This window comes from Ictidomys tridecemlineatus, chromosome 4 (assembly GCF_052094955.1).
Source record: "Ictidomys tridecemlineatus isolate mIctTri1 chromosome 4, mIctTri1.hap1, whole genome shotgun sequence".
Taxonomy (NCBI): Eukaryota; Metazoa; Chordata; class Mammalia; order Rodentia; family Sciuridae; genus Ictidomys; species Ictidomys tridecemlineatus.
The window spans coordinates 178,158,637-178,175,817 of record NC_135480.1 but is presented as its reverse complement, the minus strand read 5'-3'; the positions used below and the strand labels follow the sequence as shown (position 1 = coordinate 178,175,817).

Below are 17,181 nucleotides of genomic sequence, written 5' to 3'. Positions count from 1 at the left end.
ACAAGTAAAGGGCCTTCAGCACCTGGAGTGCTGATTTCTTCCCCGCCAGTGGCCAAGTAAAATAGAGCAACAGGAAAATAGGAAGTTTAACTACATTGAACTTTTTTTTTTTTCTGTAGAGACTCTTTTGCTTATAGTCTGAACAGCTTAGTTTGTTTTTGTTTTTTGAAATTTTTTTTTGTGGAGGAATGTGTGCCACTACACAACTGTTGGGGAAGCACCCATTAAGAGCAGGGCGCAGGTCATCAGCTGGACACGCGGGCCTTGTCCAGGCCGGTTCAACTATGGACCTGGCCTGGCCTGGTAGCCCGGGATGCAACCGCGGGGAGGGCTGGACAGCCGCTCCAAAACCCAACCGCGGGGAGGGCTGGACAGCCGCTCCAAAACCCGCACGCAGCCTTAAGTCTCCAGAACCGCGGGAGAGGGTCACAAGCGGGCGCCGAAAAGTCATGGGCCAACCCACCGGGGAGGCGGACGCTCCTCTGGGCTTCCCGGAACCCGGGGTTCCCGCCTCCGCCGCCCGGGTGGTGTACGCGCGGCCACAGCCGAGGCCTCGGCCCAGCGCGCGCCCGGCGCAGTGGGCGCGGGCGGCGGCGGAAGGGGGCGCGGGCGCGGCGCCGGGGGCGGAGCCGGAGGAGCGCCCAGACGCGGGCCGCGGGCGGCCGCGGCTGCGATGGGCGAGGGCGGGCTGCCCCCGGCCTTCCAGCTGCTGTTGCGCGCCTGTGACCAGGGCGACACGGACACCGCGCGCCGGCTGCTGGAGCCGGGGGCGGCGGAGCCGGGCGAGCGCGGCGCGGAGCCCGAGGCGGGCGCGGAGCCGGCGGGGCCCGAAGCGGCCGGGCCCGGGGCGGCGGCGCCCGGGGCGCCGGTGCCGGTGGACTGCTCGGACGAGGCGGGCAATACGGCGCTGCAGTTCGCCGCGGCCGGGGGCCACGAGCCCCTCGTGCGCTTCCTGCTGCGGCGCGGCGCCTCGGTCAACAGCCGCAACCACTACGGCTGGAGCGCGCTCATGCAGGCGGCCAGGTGAGCGCAGCGCTGGGGACCGACCTGCCCACGGCGGGCCGCAGACGCCCCGGGAGGTAGAGAGTCAAGGACTCCTTAGAGTTGGACCGGTCAACTTTGAGCATTTTCTGGTAAACTTCGACTAGAAGTGGAAGGATCTTGTATTTAATATGAAGTCGGAGTCTTAGAAACTTTGGCCTTTCAAAACAATCTGGAGAGCGAGTAGAACCTTAGAAACTCGGGTTCTGATATTTTAATTCATTCTTTTTTGCAAGAAAGGTTGTCTGAGACCCTACTTCCCACCATGATTTGGCGTTGGAGGTACTGCAGAAACGAGTGAAGTCCCCACCCCTGTGTGGCTCACAGACTGGTGGGCAGGCTAGACAAAGTAACAAACTTGAGCAGGAAGATTTGGGTAACTCTAGTGCAGTTGACCCAGTTTGGAGAGAGAGAGGAAGGTGTTTGGTAGAAATGATGTCCAGAAAGGAGAATGTGTCAAAATTAACCAAGACAGAAAAAATGGGAGGGGGGAACCATATAATGGAAAAACAAGGTAGCAAGTGGGAGGACAGCAAGGAAGGATGTGCAGATATAGTCTCCTTGCAGAGAAGGCAGGTGCCCGGTTGGTACTTAGAAGGGCCCACTAACCTAAGGAGGGTCATGGAATGAGTGACAGGATCAGATTTGTGTTTTGGAAAGATCACTTTCACTGCAGTGTGAGATGGACTGGAGAGAGAGTCTAGAGTCAGAGAGGCGGCTTGGGAGGGGACTGTAGCAATCCAGAAAGAGGTGAGAGGCCTGGACCAGAATGGAGAGGAGAGAGACAGTGGCAGAGAGCAGAGATGAGTTTGAGATTTACTCAGGAATCAGGTTCTAATGTCTACCTGGCCTTGGGGAGCGGGCAAGGGAAAGGGTGACGGCAAAGACTACCACTGGATTTCTGGTTGATGGTAAAGACACTGAGCTGGAGAACACAGGAGAAGGGGCAGGTGTGAGAAGAGCGTGGCCTCAAGCACACCTCAGAGTTTCCAACAGGGGACCAGATCTGGGGGTCTGGAGGGCACAGGAGGGTCTGAGCCCGAGCATAGGAAGTTGATAGCATGTTGACAACCTGAACTCTGGAGTAGGAGGAATTATCCAAGGGGGATGTGTCAGTTACTACAAGACCTTGGGGCTTTATTAAAGCAACAACCATTTATTTAGCGTTTTTGCCACTCTGGTCTCATCTGTCTTCTTTACACAGCTGTGATCAACAGTTTGCCCACAGCTGTGTAAGGGATCTGAGTGGCTTTTTTTTTTTTTTTTTTTTTTTGAGAGTTGACTGGATGTTGGCTTTGACCACAGGGGTGATGGGACTGCTTCTCTTTCATCCTTCAGGTGTCCAGCCTGGGCTGTCCTGTGTCAGCAGCAGTGTCCCTAGCATCTGAATCACACTGCTGCCACATTCTCTTGGCCTAGGCAAGTTACAAGACCATCCCAGATGAGAAGAGTGGGATACAGACAGTACCACTTGGTGGGGAAGAGTGGCAGACTTATTTGCCATGCCCGAGGGGAATACCTGCTGTCCATTCTGTCAATAATCTACTCTATTAATATTAATGGATTACCCATATGCAGGCCCAAGTCCAAGAGCTTTGTACATACTAACTCATCATACTGTCACAATAGCACCGGCATCCCTGTAGAGGGAAAGGGAAGACGGCAGGAGAGCCCCAGATGGTGAAGGTCTGCAGGATGGCATTGGTGGAGGACTGAGGAGGATGTGAACACACAGTAGGTCTTTCACGGAGTTTGGCTCTGGGGTTGAGGAGGATGCTTGCCTAGGGACACTGGAGGGTCATGGAATGAGTGACTTTGGCCCTTTTAAAACAATCTGGAGAGCGAGTAGAACCTTAGAAACTCGGGTTCTGATATTTTAATTCATTCTTTTTTGCAAGAAAGGTTGTCTGAGACCCTACTTCCCACTATGATTTGGCGTTGGAGGTACTGCGGAAACCAGTGAAGTCCCCACCCCTGTGTGGCTCACAGACTGGTGGGCAGGCTAGATAAAAGAACAAACTTGAGCAGGAAGATTTGGGTAACTCTGGTGCAGTTGACCCAGTTTGGAGAGAGAGGGGAAGGTTTTCAGGATGGACAGAGTTGGGCAGGCTTACCAGCTGATGGGATGAGTCATGTAGGACTAATTAGAGGTGTTCAGATAAGTGGGGGTGGAGGTTCTCTAGGCTGGATTAATGTTGTTCCTTATAGAAAAATGTGTTTTTAATTTGTCTTTTTAAAAAGGATTATTTAATCAGAAATGCCTCCAGATATTGCCACATGTCCCCTGGAAACCACTCTTTGATACTTATATAGGCAGACGAGGTGGTTGACTTCAGCGTTGTTCAGATTCTACACTGTTCTGCACTTGGCTTTTTCCACTTGATATACTCTGGCAGTTTTTATGCATCGGTACTTAAAAACCTCCCTTGATTTCCAATAGCCTGACAATATTTTATTGTATGTTAATTTATTTCACTACAGCCCTTTGTGGTCATTTAGTCTCCTGCTGTTTTCATTCAGGCCGCAGTGACCAGTCGGATACACGAGTCATTTTATAGGTGCTCAATTGTCGCTGCAGGAGCTTCCCTAGGGAGGGCATAAGGGCCATTTGTAATTTTGATGGATAGTGTCAGATCTCCCCGAAGGTGTGCTTGTTTCCCATGGCTGCTGTAATCAATTACCACAACGACACAGATTTATTGTGTTAACAGTTCTGGAAGTCAGAGGCCATGGGCCTCCCTGGGCTAGAATTAAGGTGCTGCAGGGCGGTGCTCTCTCTGGCACTAGGGGGAATTCTGCTCCTTGCCTTTTCTAGCTTCTGGAGTGGCCTGCATTCCCAGGCTCAGGGGCCCTTCCATCCTCACAGCCAGCAACAGAGCTTTACTCCCGCCTCTCTTCCCTCCTCATACCTCCTCTACCTCTAAGGAGCCTTCTGCTTTCCTGTGCCACCTGCCACGTTGAAAGGAACCTTGAGATGACCCTGGCCCACCTGGGTCATCGAGGCTGCTCATCACTCAGCTGATGGTGACCTCTATTCCATCCAAGCCTGAATGTCCCTTTACCAGGTCATGAAGAATATCTACAGTGCCTAGAGATAAGGATGTGGACACCTTGGGGGCCACTTATTCTGCCAGCCACAATAGTTATCTGCCCCCTGCCCCCCCAGCATCAGCAGCGTATGAGTGCCTGTCTTTCTCTGGCCTACAGAATATGTGATCAAACTTTTGGATCATTACCAGTCTAATGTATGAAAATCTCAGCATAGCCGAGTTTGCACATTTAAGTGGATGGTGAAAGAAGCTTCTTTCCCTATGTGTGAGCCCCTTGTATTTTCCATGCCTTTTAGAAAAAAAAAAAAAGCTTTTAACCGTAATCTTCTCTTGGTGACTCAATATTTTATTTCTCAGAATTCTTTTCCAAGTGTTACACAGATGTTCTAATGCAACTTAATTTGTGTTACTAGTAAGATTTCATTCTTGCAAATATTGTTTTCAGCCACCATATGGGTAGTCCATCCATGGGATGTACTGTGGTTTGCTCTTACCCATTCCCCAACCCTGGGACATTGATGTGAATTAATTTAGAAACCTACTTTAGAAACCTACTTGGAGATTGCAGCCTGTGTTCACGGGCTGCCCATGTTTACTAAATCTAGCATTTTACCCATCTGTTTAACATGTTGACATCTTCTGTCTAAAGACACCTTTTCTCCTTGCCCAGAGTAGTTGAGGTGACCTTAAAGTCTTTTTATATCCCTCCTAATGGCACCACCTCTTCTCCCAGGCTTTAAAACTCCAGGTAAATCCGGGACTTGTCTGCCCAGTGGGCTTTGGCATGGCCCTGAAATCCACACCCTTTTTTTTTTTTTGGTACTAGGGGATTGAACTCAGGGGTACTCAACCACTGGAGCCACATCCCCAGCCCTATTTTGTGAGACGGCATGTCACTGAATTGCTAAGCACCAAACATTTTTGCTGAGACTGGCTTTGAACTCGCAGTCCTCCTGCTTCTGCCTCCCGAGCTGTTGGGCCACTGCCCTGGGCCCTGAAACCACACTCTTCTTTGTCTCTGCCTTGGTCCAGACCAGGCCTTTGTAGTGGCTCCCCACTTGCTCCCTGTCTCCAGCTGTGCCTCTCCCTTGAAGGCTCCCCAGCCAGAACCCTGAGTGTGGCATTCTAAGGCCTCATGTTCAGACCCTTCCCTGTACCACCTCTTCTGCTTTTCCTGGCTTCCTAAATCAAGGCAAGATGATTTCATCCGGGCCTTCTGTGTGTGTCTCTGCATTTTTTTTTTTTTTAAAGCTAACACTGAGTATTTACTGTCTGCTAGGAATGTTGTCTCCATCTTCTAGAGAGGATCTGAGATTTAGATTATGGAATTTGTCCCCAAGCTGACAGTTGGTCGGAGCTGACTTGGGGGTCCCACTGCAGGGCCCTCATCATAGCTGCATACATACAGGGGTGTCCCTTCTTCCCTTCTGCCCTCAGTAAAGACTGCACGCTCCAGTTCCGCTTCTTCCAGGGAGCCTCCCATGCTCTGCATCTTTTCCCTGGTTGCTCTACCAGGAAGGCCTTGGTGGCAGTGTCCGCCATACCACATCAGAGCTGGCTGCCGACCTCAGTGGTACCCAGAGCTGGCTGCCATCTTCAGTGGTACCCAGACCTGGCCACCCCTGAGAATCACTGGGATTGTTTTCCAAGGAGAGATTGCCGAGTTGCCTTTCTGGAGGTTGTGATTCAGAAGTCCTGTGGCGGATTGTGAAGGGTAGGGACTGTGTGAGAAGAGGCTCTCGGTGGCTCTGGCACGTGGGTTTCCCTAACACAGAGGTCCTGGAGAGGCCACGGGTGCTTACTGAGGTTCCCGACCACAGCACCTGGATGCCTCCCGGTGTCTCAGAGACCCCTGGTCACCAGCTTTTGCTCCTCCTCAAGTGCTGCAGGATGGTCAGTGTTACTTGATGGATTTCAGGTTGATTCCTGTTCATCTTGATGGAGCAGGAGACTCAGAATTAACCTGTGATGATGGTTAACTAGTAATAATTTAACTTTTTTAGAGGACTTTCTTCTGTGAAATGTGGTGTTGTACTTGGGGCCCACGTAGCCTGACTTTGTCGCTTCCAAATCGAGAGACTGAACTAACCACATCCCTCTTCATGCCTCAGTTGATCCCACAGGTGCTGTTCGGGAACGATAGTATGATATACTCTTACATTTCTGTGACAGTAGGGTGGGACCCTTCTACAAGAGGGTTAGAATTCACCTTTGCTGTCACTGACCCTAGGTGCGTCCCAGGCACTCCAAGGCTTATTGGTAGTATGGGGCGTCTACTCAGGGATCACCTGCCTGTGTGGAGTTGGGGTCTGTCTTAGGCCTTAGTGTGGAGGAGTCATGTGGGAGGCTTCCTTAAGTCAGTCTGTCATCCTTCGGATCGGGATAACCCTGGTGTGGATGCTTTCTGGGCTCATGTCCTCCTTCTCCAAATTGAGATGAGCCTCAAGATCCTCCTCAAGTGATGCTCTGGCAGACACCACTTTGGCCCGAGTGAGCATCTGTGTATCACCCCTGGTCTTGGTGTTCCAAAGCTCATCGCTGGATCAGGCCATCAGAGGTCCCTGCCTGGACTTTGCAACTTTGGCTTCTTACAGAGGTTTTAGTGATAGACACGGTTACACGAATGATTTTTCCTATTTGTGAAAGAAGAGGTGGTGCTGAGTGCGCCCCTTCTTTGTGTCAAGAAATGTGCTTAGGGCTTTAAAAGAACTAGCTTGTTTGGTCCACACAAAACCTTAGAAAATAGGTTCTATTTTAATTCTCCTTTTCTAGATGAGGAATTGAGGCCCAGAGAAACAACGTGTCCAAGGCTGCACACAGCTCGTGGCAAAGTCAGATTCACCCTCCAGCAGGTCGCCCCAGAGCTGTACTCCCAGCCGTAAATCTGATAGTTTTCTTCTTGGTGTTGGTGGCAAGGAAGTGACTCACTAGATTGGCCAGCGATGTCTGGCCAGGAGACCGGGTGGCCTGGTGTTTACTCTGGCGCTGATTTCTCCCTTGGCCTCTTTATCGTCCCTCCGCTTCCTTCATTCCCCTGCTGTGGGAGTGGCAGAGCTGGACGCTGGGCCCAGTGCTCCGAGTGGTGGGAACGTGTGCCATCTTCAGACACAGGTGTTAATTGCTGAAATTAATTGGTAATCATAGCACCTGCTCAGAAAGCCCCTAGCATCCCCATCTCCAGTAATTACCTATTAGAAACTTAGCATCCGAAAAATTATCTCAGCCTCTGTTGAATCTTCGTATATTTCCAGCCTAATTGAATGCTCTTTAGGGCTACCTGTGAGTTCAGAAAACATTCCAGAATTCAATGTACCTGCTCTAACTCAGCCTTTTGTTTCCCTTGTAAAAATTGGGTAGACCGGAAGAGCTGCGGCTTGGAGTTCTAGTTGAGATTAATTGCTTTCCCCTGTAATCTTCAGTTGTGAAATTCGAGGCAAGGAGTTCACCTCTGGGCTTTCTAGGATCAAATGAGATAAAAATCTGAAAACACTTTGTGATCTGCTGTTAGAGATTATGCCAGGTGTTATTTTATGCTTGGTCACTAAACAGTGCAGTCCCTTTAAAACCCCGACTCTGGTGGGCAGTTCCTCTATTGTTTCTGCAGCCTGGACCTTCGTCTCCCTGGTTATTCTGTTTATGCATTCGCTTACCTGTCCATTGATGCAGTTCCTGAGCTCCAGTATGTGCTAGCCTCTATGTTAAGGGCTGGGGAAACAAGAGTGTGCAGAAACCAGTTGTGTCCTTGGAAAGCCCACAGTCAAGTAGGGGGGAGAGAGAGAGTTCTAGAAAGAGGGTTCAGGTGTGGACATAGAATAAGGTTGCAACTGACCTGGCTCGTTAGGGGTTCAGTCTGGAAGCCACACAGAAAAGGTGAGATCTGAGCCAAAGCCTGAGCAGGACTGAGTGTGCTCAGTAAGTGCACACTTACTGAGGGGCTGGGGGAGCAGGGAGGGTGAGGTTGGTGAAATAGCCCTCTTTGGGAAGTTGGCGTGTAACCATCAGATTTTGTTTGGGGTTGCATGGAGGATGGGTGAGGGAACAGATTGGAGGTGAGACAGGGGCAGGGGGCAGAGTTGCAGCCAGTGTTTCAGTGTGACTTGTTCCTTTCTCTGCTCTGGGAGAAGAGACTGGAAAGGCCCAGCCCCCAACCCCTCAGCTGGGGGAGCCAGTTTACCAAGCTGTCCCCCCTAAAGTGAGTTGCCCTGGGCTGTTAAGGTTCATGTCCCAGAAGGTATTTGTAAGTTCAGGGGGAGACTTAGCCCAGCTCAGACCTGGCCCTGCCTCCACAGGAGGAGGGAGGCCCTGGATTTAGATGAGAAGCAAAACCTGTTTCCAGAAATGGAGGGGTGAGGACAAACCTTCAAGCCGCCCTACAGATGCAGATGTTTGTGGTCTCCTGGACCTCTCAGGGTGGGCCCCTTCTGGTCATTCTTTCCTGGTTAGTCGGGGCCTCTTCAAGCCACACTCTGCTGAACTCAACAAAACAGATCTTTTCTATCCACTGATGTTGAACGAAGGAAGAGATTTTGCAGGGAAGAGATACCTGTTTCCCTCTTCCTGATGTTAGGGTTGGTGGGCGCTTGTCTTCCCGGCTCAGGCTGGTTGAGGAAGGTCCGGCCCAGGCCAAGTTCTTGCCTGCAGTGAACATTCCTGCCAGCCGGGGGCAGCAGGCCGGCGTCGAGGTGCCTGAGCGCCTTTGCTGAACACTGGGCCCCTCCTCTTGGCGTGCAGAGGGTGTGTTGGGGGCTGGGGAGGGTCGATGTCAATCAGACATGGGCCTTGTCCGTGGGGGAGATCAGCACAGGCAGAGAGGCAGATTACAGGCTAGAAAGCAGAATAAAATGCACTCTGAGATGTGGGAGGCAGCCTGGCATAGGGGAAAAAGCGAGGGCAACAGGATTCAGGCCGACCTGGGTTCTGAACCTGATGCTGCCCCTTACCAGCTGTGTGCCCTTGGCAGGTTGCAGAATGTTAATGCTGAGCAGTTAACAATAGCTGACGTGGAGAGACCACTTCCTGTGGCCAGGCACTGCTCCCGGTGCTGTGTATCTATATTAACTCATTTAAGCTCCAGCAACCTTTGAAGAAGGTACGGGCGTGGCCCCATTTTATAGATCAGGAAAGGAAAACGGAAGCAAACGATTCTTTCTGCAGGTTGATGGGGGAGCTGGAACCCTCCCTGGACAGGGCATTTGCTTATCTGGTGAGGCTGCATGTGCAGGGCCACCGTGGTGTCTGACACCAGGGTAAGGTCATTTATTCTAGGCAGCTGTTGTGCCTCTAGTGACCAGTGACAATGGGGGCTATTGAGCTGTTTCCTCATTAGTGCTCCCTGTTTAAATGACCCATTTTCTGTTTTCCTGGCAGATTTGGGCACGTGAGTGTGGCACACCTCCTTTTGGATCACGGGGCTGATGTCAATGCCCAGAACTGGCTGGGGGCCAGCGTGCTCACTGTGGCATCTCGGGGTGGCCACCTGGGTGTGGTGAAGCTGCTGCTGGAAGCTGGTGCCTTTGTGGACCATCCCTGCCGCTCCGGGGAGCAGCCGGGAATGGGAGGTGGCAGGGATGAGCTGCTGGACATTACAGCCCTGATGGCCGCCATCCAGCACGGGCATGAGGCTGTGGTGCGTCTGCTGATGGAATGGGGTGCGGATCCCAACCATGCAGCGCGGACTGTGGGCTGGAGCCCGCTAATGCTGGCAGCACTCACCGGGAGGCTCGGCATGGCCCAGCAGCTGGTGGAGAAGGGAGCCAACCCCGACCACCTCAGCGTACTGGAGAAGACTGCCTTCGAGGTGGCACTTGACTGCAAGCACAGAGACCTTGCAGACTACCTGGACCCGATGACCACAGTCAGGCCCAAAACAGGTCAGGCTACCCCACCGCTCTACCCCTGCCCCCACTTTGGTGTCGCAGAGGACCCCGAATTTTGTTTAAGTGGCTCAAACCAAGAACTGCCTGCCTGGAAGGGCCCACAAAACTCAGAGTCCGGCCTTGCAGACCAGTGGGACTTGAGCTGTGGCGTGCGCACAAGTCAGATGGGGGTGCCTGTTACGGCAGGTTCTGTCCACCCTCCAGAGAGCGTGATGTGGTAGCTCTGGGGAATCCCCGGAGACCTCCATAGCCAGGCCTCTCCTTCCTAACCAGATGATTCTGATGCAGGTGGTTCTAGGATCCTTCTAGAACAGAGGTCAGCAAACTTTCTCTGTACAGGACTAGATAATAAATATTTTTAGGCTTTGAGGGCCATACAGTCTGTGTCAGAACTACTCGCTTCTGTTAGAGTGAAAGCAGCCTTACACAATATGTAAATGAGTGGGTGTGGTTATGTTCCAATAAACCAAATTACCATGACAGGCAGCAGGGGGATTTGGTCCCTGGGCCGTAGTTTGCCAGCCTCTGCTCTGGAACCGTGTGCTTAACCTCATCTGCCAGCAGTCAGTCTCCGAGACCAGTTCACATGAAATTAGTGAAAATCAGCCCCCCTTTTGAATTTCTTTTTTCTTTAAACATTTATTAATGTGTTTCTGTTTTCCTTTTTCATTTTTTGGGAGGATGAGGGGTACTAGGGATTGGATTCAGGGGCATTCCACCACTGAGCCACATTCCCCTCCTTTTTTGTGTTTTATTTAGAGACTGGGTCTCACTGAGTTGCTTAGCACCTCTCCGTTGCTGAGGCTGGCTTTGAACTCAAGATCCTCCTGCCTCCACCTCCCAAGCTGCTGGGATCACAGGTGTCTGCCACCATGCCTAGCTGTCCTGTTTCTTTTTTGCCATTTTTTTTTTCTGGCATTTATAAGGTGGTTTGAACAATCCTTAGTGAATCTGCCACAGGACACACTGCATTTCCAAACCTTTAGTCCATCATGTGCCATAGGCCCAGGAAACAGTGTCACTCACACAGCAGGATCAGATACAAGTGCTGACCTCCTGTCCAGCAGGCCCTGTTTGAGACAGTTCTCCCACTCTGCAGCTGGGTGGCCTAGGACACACACACACACACACACACACACCCAGGATCGCTTACCCACTGATCCACATCCCAGCCTTTTCTTCGTGTTTTATTTTGAGACCTCCCCCCCTTTTTTTAAGGTTTTATTTTGAGACAGGATCTCACTGAGTCCTTATGCCTTACTAAGTTGCTGAGGTTGGTCTTGAACTTGCCATCCTCCTGCCTGAGTCTCTGCAGTGACTGGGATTACAGGTGTGTGCCCCCACCCCCAGCTGTAATATGTTTTTATGGATCATACATTCTTTCAGTTATTTGATGACTATTTATGGAGTGTCACTATGTGCCAGGCATCAATCAAGGCACCTGAGATATGTCAGTGAACAGGTGAGATTCAGATCCTTGCCCTGGAGGACTTTGGCCTCCACAGGGGGAGACAAGCAATAAATAAGAAATAAGCATATTAAATAACCTATATAGCATAAGGTAGAAGGTGCCATATATTAAAAGAAAAAAAAGAAAGAAAGAAAGAAATGTGGGCGAGGTCCAGGGATCAGGTGTATCAGAGCTGGGCAGTGAAGGCTGCTCTGTTGAGTAGGGTGGTGGGCGGACTCCTCAAGAAGGTCATTTTGGCAAACTTGCAGGAGCCCTGGGAGTGCACCAGCATCTGGTAGGACAATGACAAGGGCAAAGGCTATGATATTAATGACAGAGATGATTAAATAAATTCCACCCCCTACTAGGGCCTGGGTCTTCCCACTGTCCCCCTTGCATTAGCTGCAGGAAAAGGCACCCCTGAAGGTCTCACTGTCACCGTGGCAACCCCACTGCCATGTGCAGAGGTCAGGGGTTTCTGCCCCTGGGGATGGGTGGTCGGTGGAGCTGCTCTTACATGGACCAAGCACAAAGCCCAGAGCAAGGAGGGGCCCAGCCCGGGTGACTGGGCACCACGGCAAGCTACCCTGGCCTCCCAGGGTCACGCTGGAGTGTCAATGATTAATTCACACCAGGTGGCTGCTGAGCAGCCAGCACTAAGAACAAGTGACACACTCTTCTGTCAAAGCGTCTTGTCGTGAAAAGGCCCCACCCACAGAAGACGGGATTTGTGAGTACTTACAGGCACATGGCACATCTGTAAGGGCTGGGGTGCGGCACTGCTCCTTGGTAGTTTTTCACAGACAAAGTTAGACCCCTGACTCTGTGCTGCGTCTGCACTTGCTGTTCAGGACCCTGGAGTCCAGTAATCAACTTCACTGGGGTGGTGACTGGGGCTCGTGAGGATGGCAGTCACCTTTGGATGGGACCTACACTTCTCTGAAGCATTTTCCCAGGTGGATCTGTGTCATCCTTGGATCCCTGCAGCAGCCTGGTGACATGGTTATTGTCCCTCTCGTTAGTGATGAGGAAACAACCTACTATAGGAGTGTGCACTCAGACTCACTTCTCACTGCCCGAGGGAGAGGGCTGACCACACCAGAGTCAGCCAGGGTCACAGGAAGTCTGGCCTGGGGCCTCCCACGGGCAGTTTGACCCGAGATGCCTGCCTTCTGGCAGGGGCAGGGAACCTGCTGGCCCACACTTGGAGGAGGGTTTGGAATAGGCACAGAGAGGGTGGGCATGGGGTCCCTGTACCAGCCAAGGAATAGGGGCCATTACAAGGACATCCAGGTGGGCAGTCCCTGTCAGGCAGCTGTGTCTGCAGGTGTGGGCAGGGAGTCGTATTCAGATCACTTGATACTTTGGAAGCAAGACAAAAAATTAACTTTGTCTTTTCCAGTGGCCACGTCTGTGACCTACCATTGGGCCCAGCTGCTCAGGATCTCGGGGTCCTCTGCCTTGGTATTATCTCATGGTTGTATGCTTCGTTTTTGAAAGAAAAGAATTAAAAAAAAAAAAAAATTCTTGGGCCGGGGTTGTGGCTCAGAGGCAAAGCGCTTGCCTAGCATGTGTGAGGCCCTGGGTTCGATTCTCAGCACCACATCAAAATAAATAAAATAAAAGTCCATGGACAAGTAAAAAAAATTCTTACAGGAATCCAGGTTTTTCCCACACCATACTTTTTAATACATCTAAGACGGGATATCCCCAACTTTGGGACGTCTAAAGATGATTGCTTCATCAGTGTGGGCTTAGAGTAGTGGTCGGACTCTCATGTGTTCTCAGAACCCCATGTGAGAGCCCTTGCAGAAGGACTGCCACCTACTTCCTGTAGGTCTCTGGTTAGGTCTCTTCTGAGAAGCGGATCCCTAGAAATCCGTGTCGTTCTACCCTTGTGACTTTGCTGTTATATGGAAGCCTTTCTGTGGTTAACTTTTAAAATCTTTTTTTTTTACCCAGATGAAGAGAAAAGGCGACCAGATATTTTCCATGCACTGAAAATGGGTAAGCACCTTAGAAAAATCTTTGTGGGGTATTGAAAGAACACAGGACCACATTTTCCCAATTGAATATTTATAGTCCTTTTTAAGGCCACCCAGAGTATTTGAGAAAGGAACAGGCCTTTTGTTGTTTCCTGAGTCTCCAGTTCACCAGGGAGGTTCAGGCTCTGGAGGCCTGTATCTGTTATGGTGTTCTACCCATAGTTCCAGACTGCCCTCCCAGGCCCCTGCCTCGCCAGCCAGATGGTGAAGCTGGGCGGTGGCCTCTCCCTGCCTCTCTCTGCACACCCAACACTCCATTCTTAATTATGATAAAAGGCTTTTTGGCTTAAGATTCCCTCTTGGGATGCAGACCCCACCTCCAGGAAGCCCTCCGTGATCATCACTCTCTAGCAGGACCTAGATTCTGCTTTCTCCATGCCTGTTGCCCTTCATCTCCCTCCTTTGTCTGTTAAGACACAGCACTTCCATGCATTCTTGTGCTGTCTTCATCCCACGTAGACTGAGGGATTTGAGAGAGGGGATCCATCTTGGCTGCCCCCTGGGTGCCCAGGTGCAGGGTCAGCACAGGTGTGTGTGAATGAGTCATCTGGATAAACCTGGGGCGCTGGGACCATGGGTCACCCGGCTTCCTGCTTCTTTTTGCAGGAAACTTCCAGCTGGTCAAGGAGATTGCTGACGAAGACCCCAACCACGTGAACCTGGTCAACGGGGACGGGGCGACCCCACTGATGCTGGCAGCCGTCACGGGGCAGCTGCCGCTGGTGCAGCTGCTGGTGGAGAGGCATGCGGACGTTGACAAGCAGGACAGCGTGCACGGCTGGACGGCCCTCATGCAGGCCACCTACCATGGGTCAGTGCCAGGTCCACCCCTCCAGGGTGAGGCTGAGCAGGTGCTCGGGGGCTCCTGATAGGGATTCCTGGTCCCAGAGGCTGCATGTGACCTCAGGGCTGTGAAGATAGGGGGCATGTGAGAGAGAGAAGAAGGCCAGTTCCTCCTTCCATGTCCTGGATTCCCACAACCCTGCAGGATTTCACTGGTGGCCCTGAAAAGCCATGTGGCAGGAACACTTTGGGCAGAAAGATAACTCTCAGCTGCGCAGTGTGATTGGCTCATTCGGAGTTTTCACACTGAGCCATAGAGAAGCCTGTAAGTGGCCCCTCTTCAGTGAACGTGGGCATTCACACGTGGGCTTCCCGTGACATTTGGCAGTGAGTCACGCTGACCCTCTTTTGCACAGCCTTCAGTGTGTGCTGGAGGTTTACAAATCCTTCTCATGCCTGGGGGTCGCCGGCTGAGGCCCTCCCCCTCCCCTTCGTGGGCCTTGTAGCTGCGGAATGTTCTGACTCTACTTAGGGCTCTTCCTTTCCCTGTTTCTGGTGGTCATTTCACTTTCCTGCATTAGCTGGAAGTACTAGCTTTTCTTACTTGATGAGTCTCCAATTTCCCTATCAAACATCTTGGCCTGTAGGAGGCTTTCGCCATGTGGGGGAAAAAGGGCATTCAGCAGTGGGGTCTGCATGGGGTCAGTGGCCAAGGGCTTTGGGGGCAGAGCCCTCAATTGTTCTTCTGGCTGAGGAAGGAACATTAAGACTCTGGTTCAGATCCGATTTGCATCTGACCTGCTCGGGTGGCAGGGAGTGACGGAGCCTGAGACTGATTTCCCAGACCTGTCGCATGCTCAGAGATGGAATGCAGAATTTTTTACACAGTCAGCCTTGTTACCCAGCCATGCTTTTGCTTTTAGTGGGTATATGAGTCAGTTTCATGTCACTATAGCAAAATACCCGAGGCAGCTAGCTTATAAAGAGAAAAAGGCTTAGATGGCACTGTGTGGGGGGCAGCGAGTATCTGAGCAAGCGCTCACATCTCCAGCCAGGAAACAAAGAGACAGAGGCTGACTCCACTGTCCCATTTCGTGGCTCATCCCCAGTCATCGAGGAGTTCCCCTCAGGCTCCGGCTCCCACAGGTCCACAGCACCTCCCGGTACCTTCACCCTGGCCACCAAGCCTCGAACACACAGACCTTTTGGGGACATTCAGTCTCTGAACTATAGCAGTGAGAGTGACTCTGACTTTTTCTTTCCTCCCCAGGAACAAGGAAATTGTCAAATATCTGCTAAACCAAGGGGCTGATGTCACTCTTCGGGCAAAAAACGGGTACACGGCCTTTGACCTAGTGATGCTGCTGAATGATCCCGGTGGGTTGCGGGTTGCAAATCTGCACATCCTTTCTCCTCTGTGAGCCACGTCTTAAGCCCTTGCTTCCTCATGGAGGAAGCCAGTCTTGAGTTGTCCAGGGCTCACCTCGTGACCTTGGGCCAGGCACATCCCTCCCCCGTGAAGTGTGGGGCTTGGGCCAGGCGTCCCTGGGCACCAGCTCCTACACCTCTCCAAGGAGTCGGGGCAAACCACGGTGCGTCTGCTTGCATGGCCCCTCACGTCCTAGAACAGTATCTGCGCTTCACCTGCGTGCCTCCAGAGGAAGCACGAAGGCCCCCTGACCAGCAGAATCCAGGATGGAGCAGTGACCCTCACTTCGTTGTGTCGGGGGCAGCTGCAGGTCCAGGGTGCCAGGCCAGGGACATCAGCACATTAGCCTCTCTTGGTCCCTGGCTGGCACCTGCTGGTCCCCTTTAACCCTCCCCTGCTGTGAAGGGTCCCCTACTAGGATTGGGGCTTCCAGTTAGGGACAGGACCTCTCTTATTGCCCTGGAATTTCAGCTCTAAGGCAGAGAAATGCAGAGGCCCTTCTGAACCACAGGGTTTGAGCCCCATGCCAGGATCTCAGCTGCTGGTCATAGGGACAGAGAGGCCTGTCACCTGTGCGGTCCTGAGTGGGGGTGGCAGGCAGGGGTGCCCTTCCTAAGTGCCAGCACCACCCCCCCGCCCTGTCTTCTCCAGCAGCCTCTGTGCTGCCCTCGTAGCATGAGGACACACAGATTGAGCCCAGGGCTAGGCATTGCTGTGCCACCGGCCACATCTCCAGCCCCCCGGATCTTCTTCTTCATATTTTTCAATGTTTTCTTTGTTTAATAACTTAGGTTAATAATCATAGTGTTTAGCCTCTGTGAAGCTCTTGCTGCCTGCTACGCATATAAATGTGTGAAAGGGATTTCCTGGAATCCTCAAGACACATTGATGTGGTGGGTGTCCATGTCACCCCTTGTAAATAAGCACAGAGAAGCTGCACGATACACCTGGGATCACACAGCCAGGGTGGGTCAGAGGCAGGACTTGGGCCTCTGCAGTGGCCTGCCTGGCTGGTTTTTACCCTGGTCAAGTAGGTTGAGCCCGCGGGCTTGTCTGTGCCACTGTGGCGATCAGGTGGGCAGCAGGAGTTGAGCTCCTGGCTCTGCAGCTGTGCCCCTCCTGGTGAGGCTGGCGAGGGTTGGCTCGGCCCCCTCCCCAGGGCCCAGCAGACATATATTCAGGTAAAATGCTGCCTTTTGTGTCCGTAGACACGGAACTTGTTCGACTGCTGGCATCTGTCTGCATGCAGGTGAATAAGGACAGGGGCCGGCACAGCCGCCCGCCCCCGCTCGCCTCGAAGGTCAGACAGCCCTGCAGCCTCCCTGTGCTGCCCGACGACAAGGGTGGGCTCAAGGTTTGTCTTTCCCTGTCTTAAAGGGACTTGGGGGCCAGGGAGGTGGGGGATGGGGAGAGCCTGCTACTTCCTGTTAATAGGGGACTGGTTCAGTTCGGGGACAGGGCCCACAGGGCTGGCAGGTGAGTTGGGGTGAGCAGTGAGATCCAGGGA

General features: G+C 52.3%; 1 protein-coding gene across 6 annotated transcripts in view; it reads left to right on the top strand.

Moving 5' to 3' along the window:
* Positions 1–612: 612 nt before the first annotated feature.
* The window catches only part of Anks6 (ankyrin repeat and sterile alpha motif domain containing 6), a 46,056-nt gene continuing 29,487 nt past the window's right edge, over positions 613–17,181 (top strand). For 5 of the 6 annotated variants that reach the window (XR_013438189.1, XR_013438188.1, XM_078047871.1 and 2 more), the window contains exons 1-6: positions 613–1,023; positions 9,459–9,961; positions 13,380–13,424; positions 14,069–14,273; positions 15,516–15,622; positions 16,883–17,028. Coding sequence is in view for 4 of the 6 variants with exons in the window: in XM_078047871.1 (XP_077903997.1) it covers positions 674–1,023; positions 9,459–9,961; positions 13,380–13,424; positions 14,069–14,273; positions 15,516–15,622; positions 16,883–17,028 (1,356 nt within the window). In the remaining 2 variants the exon portion in view is untranslated. Of the gene's footprint in view, positions 1,024–2,618; positions 2,776–9,458; positions 9,962–13,379; positions 13,425–14,068; positions 14,274–15,515; positions 15,623–16,882; positions 17,029–17,181 lie in introns of those variants that run through there. The other variant, XM_040286090.2, reaches the window with a different exon arrangement.